The following is an 8,390-nucleotide window of genomic DNA, read 5'->3' on the forward strand; positions in this document are numbered from 1 at the left end:
GTGTAACCCTGGTGTCCTGGCCAAATTTCCCATTGGCCCTTACCAATCATGGCCTCCTAATAATCCCCATCTCTGAACTGGCTTCATTACTCTGCTCTCCTCCCCACTGAGAGCTGGTGTGTGGGGAGTGTACTGGTGCGCTATGGCTGCCGTCGCATCATCCAGGTGGGGCTGCACACAGGTGGTGGTGGAGGGGAGTCCCCATTACCTGTAAAGCGCTTTGAGTGGAGTGTCCAGAAAAGCTCTATATAAGTGTAAGCAATTATTATAAATTATTGTTATTATTAGCCCACAAGGTTCATACCTTTTGCCCCTTTGCTTCCAGGAATTGAAAAGAAGGGATCAATAGGTGCCCATCGCAATACTCCCACCCTGCTGGGGTGAGCTTTCAATCTGCAGAGAGGGTTTACATGTTCAAATATGAATCCAATGAATACTGACAGTGTTAAAATGACTCATCTCTTTGAAACAATCTCCCATTCTCTCTGCTCTGCAGCTGGCTGAAGAGCGGATTGGCAATGTCAGAACAGTGCGTGCGTTTGGGAAAGAGTCGATGGAGGTGGAGAAATATGTGAAGAAAGTGGACTACGTCCTCCAACTGGCCAAGAGGGAGGCGTTGCTTGAAGCTGGCTTCTTTGGAACAGTGAGTTATTAAGAGCACGGGAACCATGAACACATAATGTTCAGTAACAACAGAGGAAGCAGTTGGTCGATGCCCTGTTGCGGACACGATTTAGAGGCTTTTCAAACTGTCAGGAGTGGAGCAGGGGTTGGGTCATGTGCTTTGATGTTTATCTTTTCTGGGAAGTGGTTTCTTAAACCTCAAGCTCTCAAAAAGACTCCTCCTTCCTGCATGCGCTAGCGACATAGAATCGGACAGCAATGAAGGACACAGGCTCAATGAGAAAGGCTGCTCAGTGCTGCCCTTGTTTCTTGCAGGTAGGCCTGAGCATGAATCTTTCCATGCTTGCTGTGCTCTACAAGGGCGGGTTGCTGATGGGCAGTGAGGACATGACCATTGGACAGATCTCGTCCTTCCTTCTGTACACCTTCTGGGTTGGTGTGAGCATCTCGGGTACGAGACCAAGGGATCATAAGACTGTGGAATTGCATCCTCAGGAAAAAGAGTCAGCCAGTTAGTTGGCAAAGAGCGTCCTCTCATCTCTCAGGGGTCCCACTGGGGAATGGCATTCTCTATGTGCTTCATGGTGGGCATGTACATCTCCAGGTTTTGTAGATCGTCCTCTCTTTTCAAGGAGCTCTCTGCCCAGTGGCAACTGTTTTGGGCCTGTGACATCCTTATGTGGATCCATGCCAACAACAAGTAATTCCTGCTTGTCCACGTAGATATCCAGTGCCCTGTTGTCTTTTGTCAGCTCTTGAATTCTTGACACTCTTTGAATTGTAGACAGGCACTCTTACCCAACAGAGAATGTCCTTCCCTTTGGAACACTAAGCCACTGCAGGTGCTGTTGTCTGAGCACTTAGGATACGAACCGGATTCCCTGTCCTTTCAGACAACGCCTAGAATGCGTTCTGTGCTCCAAGGCCTTTGATGGTTCGGCCTCTATTCCTGCTCTCAAGATAATGTCCAAGATTTGCAAGGGTATCACAGAAGAGAATAGGGGAAGCAAGCAGGAGCCTGCTGTTGTCCTGTCTTGCACTCGTCAGGTCAGACTCCAGCTTGCTGTGGTGCTCTAAGGATAACCCAGTGACTGAAAGAGGATGGAGCTGCTATTGTATGTAATAATATTAATAACATTCATTAAAAATGACTATTTTGAGTTTTATTCCCAAATTCTTTGAGCTTGTACAGCATGTGAAATAGTAATAGCTCGTAATAGCTCAGTTTTATCTGTCATCTTTGACATATCATTTATTTACTTGCACGGCTTTCATCCAAGGCAGCTTGCACATGCAGTACATTTCATTGCAGTACAGTTATGAAGGACCATTCTAGCTTGTGGCTGAGTTATGCAGTACAGTAACTTGGTTTCCCCTGTTTGCATAGGTTTTAGCTCCTTTTACTCTGGCTTGATGAAGGGGTTTGGAGCTGGGGTGCGACTGTGGGAGCTGTTGGACAGGAAGCCTGAGTTTCCTCTCAATGGTCAGTCTGGTTTTCTATTGACATTGATGCCCACTGTGTATGTGATTACATGCCTCTTCATAGGCAAACACTGTTGAGAAAGTAGTGCATTACAGTTGTAAGCTGCTTGTTTGAGGGATTACATTCTGAATGAACAAACTGGGGAAAACCTTTTAAAAAGGAATCACATACTGCCATCCACATTCTGCATATAATTACTATATGAAGTAAAACTTTACCTCTTTAAAGTATTTTCCCTAATTTCTTCTCATTCTAAAAAGCAACCCCTTACATTAGAAATGTGTACCGTTACTGTATAATAATGATTATTATTATTCCTTACACTTATATAGCGCTTTTCTGGACACTCCACTCAAAGTGCTTTACAGGTAATGGGGATCCCCTTCACCCCCACCAGTGTGCAGCCCCACCTGAATGATGCTCCAGTATGTTCCCCACACACCAGCTCTCAGTGGGGAGAAGAATAGAGTAATGAAGCCAGTTCATAGATGGAGATTTTTAGGAGGCCACGATTGGTAAAGGCCAGGGGGAAATTTGGCCAGGACAATATGGGTAACACCCCTACTCTTTTCAAGAAACGCCCTGGGATTTTTAATGACCACAGAGAGCCAGGACCTCGGTTTTACGTCTCATCCGAAGGACGGCGCCTGTTTACAGCATAGTGTCCCCATCACTATACTGGGGCATTAGGACCCACACGGACCGCAGGGTTAGCGCCCCCTACTGGGCCCACTAACACCTCTACCAGCAGCAATCTTAGTTTTTCCCAGGTGTCTTCCATCCAGGTACTGGCCAGGCTCACACCTGCTGAGCTTCAGTGGGCTGCCAGATGTGAATTGCAGGGTGACATGGCTGCTTGCATTAGGTTTTAAAAGTAACATTGCCCATCAACATGTATAATTATATTGGAGAAGAGCACACTTTCTACAAAGTTTTCCCACCAGCTCTGAGCTGACCGCATGTCAACCCAGAATCTGACCCACTCTGACATAGAGTCACTGCGCTGAGCTCTGCGGAAGGAGATACGGTGTTTCTGCCTTAAAAAAGCCCCAAATCTTTTGTTTCCCTGCTCTTTTGCTGCCTCTTCCTGTGAACCGCAGAAGGGGTCGCGCTGAGGCCGGAGCAGCTGAAGGGGGAGCTGGAGTTCCGCGACGTGACGTTCTCGTACCCGACCCGCCAGGACGCGCCCGTCTTCCGCGGCCTCAGCCTGTCTGTGCCCGCCGGCTCGGTGATGGCGGTCGTGGGCCCCAGCGGCTCAGGGAAATCGACTCTGGTGTCGCTGCTGTTAAGACTCTACGATCCTGATTCCGGTGAGCCGTAGGCCCAGGAAAAGTCCACCGTTTGGTTACCTTTGCTTGACAGCGACGGAAAGCAGGTTGATGCTTCGTTTTAAGAGCCTTTCCCATGCTGCAGGTTCGCTTGCTGTGGATGGGTATGACGTACGTGACCTGAACCCCCAGTGGCTGCGGAGCTTTATTGGGACTGTCAGCCAGGTATGACAGCAACATTCCCTGCACACCTTGGATTGGGTGCTTTCTTTATGAATTCTAGATTCAGATCAAACACAGGTCTGGGAAAATATGCCTGTAGCAGGTATGCAAATGAACAGGCGAAGGTTTATCCCATGCTGAAAGGAAAAGAAAAACGAACACAAAGTTTCGGCTGTGGAGTCTTCTTCAGGTCTTCTTCACCTGAAAAAAATAATGAAAAACATTTTGCAGGAGCTTTTCTCCTTTTCTAATTGTTATTAACATGGCCCTGAGTTGTATTTTGTACAACATAACCTGACGCGTCGGCGCCTTTGCTCTCTGGTTCGGGCTTCTGATCAGCTGAACAGCCGGGAGGACAAATCCAGTGCGGTACCACAGTGGTCAGGAGTCACGGGGAAAGGACCCAGAAGCTTCCGATCCAGGAGAGGGCTAGGCGAGAGACGTGGTCAAGGGCGAGTTCTGTAGTTCGTATCCAACAGGGCTCAGAAGATTTAGTCAAAACGGCGAGGTAGGAGCTCCAAAGGGGCGACCAATACAAAGATGTAGAGGGTTTAAATACTGTGAGAGCAGGAAGGTGCGTGGATAGGATAGGTGGATAGGTGGAGTGTCATGGTTTATTGACAGGAACAGTGTGAAGAAGAGCTTGAGGCTGGGGTGTAATTAGCATGAGTGTCCTTCCATGTGGGGATCTGGTTGGATGAGGGCGTGACAGCTTCCTCTGTGTGTCCTCCCTGTGCCCAGGAGCCCGTGCTCTTCTCCGGCTCCATCGCGGAGAACATCGCGTACGGCGCGCCGGACCCCTCCCGGGTCTCCGCCCAGGACATCCACAGGGCTGCCCAGATCGCCAACGCCCACGGCTTCGTGCAGCACTTCCCCAGGGGCTACGACACCATGGTGGGGGAGAAGGGGGTCCTTCTGTCAGGCAAGAGGGTCAAACTGTTCCACCACAGCCTGCTCTCTCCTTCTTCTATAAGATCACTTTATTAGCCATATACAATTTTATTTAGGAATTTGTCTTTTCACGTATCCCAGAGAGAAGCTTGGGGTCAGAGTGCAGGGTCAGCCATTTATATGGCGCCCCTGGAGCAGTTGGGGTTAAGGGCCTTGCTCAGGGGCCCAACAGAGTAGGATTCCTCTGCCGGCTGCAGGATATGAACCAGCAACCTTCCAGACAGGCACACAGATCCTGAGCCACAGAGCCCCCGCTTCACCCTAGTTAGTTTGCTTTAATTACACTGCTTCACATCTGGAACTCACACATCACTGGCAGTGATTGCAGGGGCAAATCTCCTGGCTGCTTCTTTTCAGATGAATTTTGGAGGGCAACATCTGAGAAGTCTCTTAGTATTCAGCATCACTGCTTCATGAGAGGAGGGAAATATTTCAATAGTGTGATAACTCCTACATTTGAAATCTATGACATGTAAGAAATAGAATCAAAATCTGCTTTTGGATTATGTTTATTAAACTGTAAATATTGGAACATAACAGACTCCATTCCAGAATAACATGCACGTAATTTAATTTCTCTCTACCAACAGGTGGTCAGAAACAGAGAATTGCTATTGCACGGGCTCTGCTAAAGGTATCTAATAGCATATTATGCTTCAATATCCTTGTTCATGACTGCACAGACTTAGACAAAGTACATACTAAACCTTATGCATTAAAAATGTATTTAAACTGGAAAATATTTGTTTCAATAAATAACTTTTTTATTCTCCAGAACCCAAAGATACTTCTTCTGGATGAAGCCACCAGGTACACAGTTTGATGCTGTTTCCTATTATTTCATATTTCATGATGCCCTGTTAAGCATTTATCTGATGATAAATGCTTGAAATTAAAGCACTGGCATCATACGTGTCACAAGAATCTTTCTGAAGGTGTTTAACTGTGAAATCCCAGCGGGCCCTGCAGACGATGCCCTGCGTGTTGTAGAAGTGCTGTAAAGAGAGTACAAAGAGTGTACTGTACTGACTTTCCCGGTGTGCGCCCTGTATTCCTGTCCCCCCAGCGCTCTGGACGCAGAGAATGAGTTCCTGGTGCAGGAGGCCCTGGACCGGCTGATGCAGGGGCGCACGGTGCTGATCATCGCCCACAGGCTGTCCACCATCCAGAACGCCGACGCGGTGGCCGTCCTGGACCAGCGGCGCGTGGTGGAGTGCGGCCGGCACGAGGAGCTGCTGGCCAACAGGCAGGGCCTCTTCAGGAAGCTGGTGGAGAAGCAAGCGTTCCTGCAGAACAGCCAGAAGCACGTGGTGGTGGAGTAACGTCAGTGCAGGAGCGGGAGAACTTCTGTGGCCAGTGTGGTCAAAGCTCTCATCACAGGGAATCCAGATTGCAGCTCTTTGACTTAGGTATTTGTTTTTCTATCTGTTCTGCTGTCCCTTCAACTTTGAAAATGCCATATTGTGTTCTGAAGAATATTGTCAATTAAAAATATACTGAACCCATTTTTACATCAAATAATAATTTTCCCAGTGAAACATTGAAGAATTTTAGTGTTTTGGCAGGCACACATTCCTGTTTAGTACGCTGAATTTCAGTACACCAACATTAAGTTCTTCTATCAAGGATTGGTTGTAATTTTAGATATACTGCATGGTAAGACAATAAATTAAATCACAGAAACTGGTGTGGGCTTTTCAAAATAACCGCCACACATAAAGCACAAGATGTATTGGAGTAATATTGTGTTTCTTAATGTGTCACAATCTTTACTACTGCGAAGGCATGCCATAAGATACTACATAGCTCACGTTCTGAAACTGTGAGGTTTATCATTTAATAAGTGCGTGTGTATTTAGATTTTCTAAATTAAGGATAAGCAAACTGTAAATTAAACAAACACGATATCATGGTATATATAGGGTACAGTCCTGTTTAGGGAATGTTATTTGTTTACAGCTTCTATGTATTGACTGGCATTTGTACCATAGTTATGGTTCTGTAATTATATTGTTCATTTTTATTTTTGGAATGTTTTGTACTTTATGTGCAGTTTTTCGTTTGTTTAAAATATTTCAGAAGACACTTGATATTCATGATGTAAGTACCATACAGTTCAATGAGGAACGAACCCAGACTTGTTGTATTGGGTCATGTGAGTGAGAGCAGACTGACGGGAGGTCCTGAGCTCTTCTGGATCCTGACTCAAGCTTATAAACAGCAGAGGCGGGGGCTGGAGCAATACTGCATCACTAGCAGAATCAAGTCAAACCAGGACTGCGAAGCTTCCCTTCTGGCAAAGAGCAAAACCAGAAATGAGATCCTGAAGGGATTGTTAGCAGTTTCTTTCATTTTGTTATTGTTTATTCTCTTTTAAGGCTGTTTCAATAACATTAAATTGTTTCTCTAATTTATTTTGTCAGTTATAATAATAATAATAATAAATAATAATAATTGCTTACACTTATATAGCGCTTTTCTGGACACTCCTGTAGCGGCAATGCTTGTTAATAAGACAGAATTAAGCGTTGGTATGCTGTCCTAAAGGAGGCCCCATCTCACCCTCCATCTCTGTAGTGCAGCCACAGAGAAAGTATTCATGCAGGCTGATTTAAGATGTTTTCTTTTGATAAGGGACAGCTCCCAAAGGGGGATGCACTTGGCTAAGCCTGGCTATCATGATCAATGGTCATCCATTGGCGCCTATCTGTCTAGGGAGTGCCAAATGGACATCTGGACTGCATTCCTAAGTGTCAGGAGTAAGTGACTCATATCTCACCTTGATCAACCAATCAGGGACTGGTAGGGCCGAGTAACCCACGCGGGACTCTGATGCCCATGGAACTGTCAGCCAATCAACGAGCTGAAGTTCCTCCAGGTAAAAACAGGCAACACAGAGAGCCTGGGAGATTCAAGGAATTGTGGAGAATTCTGTGGACTATTCTAAAGGGAATTCAAAGGAGAATTCCAGGGCAGGACGGCCCAGGAGCAGAAGGCTCCCAAGAGCAGGACATTCTCGCAGCACGCCTCCTGACCATCCTGAGACTCAGCCCGGACAACCACGGAACGGCCAGTGTGTCCGAGTGCCAGAACTTTGCTTTGTTCTAAGAGTCTAGAGCGGAGGTTGCCAGAGAGTAACCAGAGGATCCACCCGAGGTTAGCACCAGCAGCAAGCCTCGTGAACAGGTCGGAACTGTGGACAGCTGAATCACTATTCAGAACTAGCGCTTCATCAGGAACGAACCGGTCCTCTTCCTGACTTGCTGGGACCCACAGTCATCTTTTCTCCTGTGCACAAACTTTGCTAGTTAAAGCCAACACTAACTAGCGGTCAGTGAGCATCAGCAGCGCACCGTTGCAAGCCGCACAGCACAGCCTGGCATGGAGCCAGAGAGCGCAGATTGGACAGCAACAGCCTGCAACTGTTTCTTTGTGCCCGCAGGAGATCTGAATCCCCAGAGATTGGATGAGTATTCAACTTCAATGCATTACAGCTCGAGAATTCAATTGTTATCCCAACCAGTTGATATCAATTTAATTCCTAAGAGTTATGTACTTGTTTTGAGTATCTAATGTAGAAGTTGTAACCAAGTTCAATTACGAAACGGTCTAAATGAATGATATACTGAACGTATGTCCTCTTGATATATGTAACTCTTTGTAACTGACTGAATATATACCTTTTGTATTCTGATAACCCTCTCGATAAGATCTGTTAGGTTTATATGCATATTCTATGTATTAATAAATGTATCCTCGTGTATTAGTACCTGTGTGTGTGTGCGTTGTTTGAGTTATATCGCATGGTTGGATTCTAAAGCCATCAAAAGAATCAATTTTGT

The 8,390-nt window shown here is 46.2% G+C and overlaps 1 protein-coding gene across 1 annotated transcript in view; it reads left to right on the forward strand.

The window, feature by feature from the left end:
• Positions 1–8,064, forward strand: part of abcb10 (ATP-binding cassette, sub-family B (MDR/TAP), member 10) — a 28,843-nt gene extending 20,779 nt beyond the window's left edge. Inside the window, exons 19-27 of the mRNA XM_069180017.1 lie at positions 497–643; positions 940–1,075; positions 2,012–2,107; positions 3,208–3,417; positions 3,521–3,600; positions 4,339–4,519; positions 5,139–5,182; positions 5,324–5,358; positions 5,615–8,064. Of these exons, the coding sequence (XP_069036118.1) occupies positions 497–643; positions 940–1,075; positions 2,012–2,107; positions 3,208–3,417; positions 3,521–3,600; positions 4,339–4,519; positions 5,139–5,182; positions 5,324–5,358; positions 5,615–5,870 (1,185 nt within the window). The 3' untranslated portion in view covers positions 5,871–8,064. The remainder of the gene's footprint in view (positions 1–496; positions 644–939; positions 1,076–2,011; positions 2,108–3,207; positions 3,418–3,520; positions 3,601–4,338; positions 4,520–5,138; positions 5,183–5,323; positions 5,359–5,614) is intronic.
• Positions 8,065–8,390: the final 326 nt, after the last annotated feature.

Source organism: Lepisosteus oculatus, chromosome 17, assembly GCF_040954835.1.
Source record: "Lepisosteus oculatus isolate fLepOcu1 chromosome 17, fLepOcu1.hap2, whole genome shotgun sequence".
Taxonomy (NCBI): domain Eukaryota; kingdom Metazoa; phylum Chordata; class Actinopteri; order Semionotiformes; family Lepisosteidae; genus Lepisosteus; species Lepisosteus oculatus.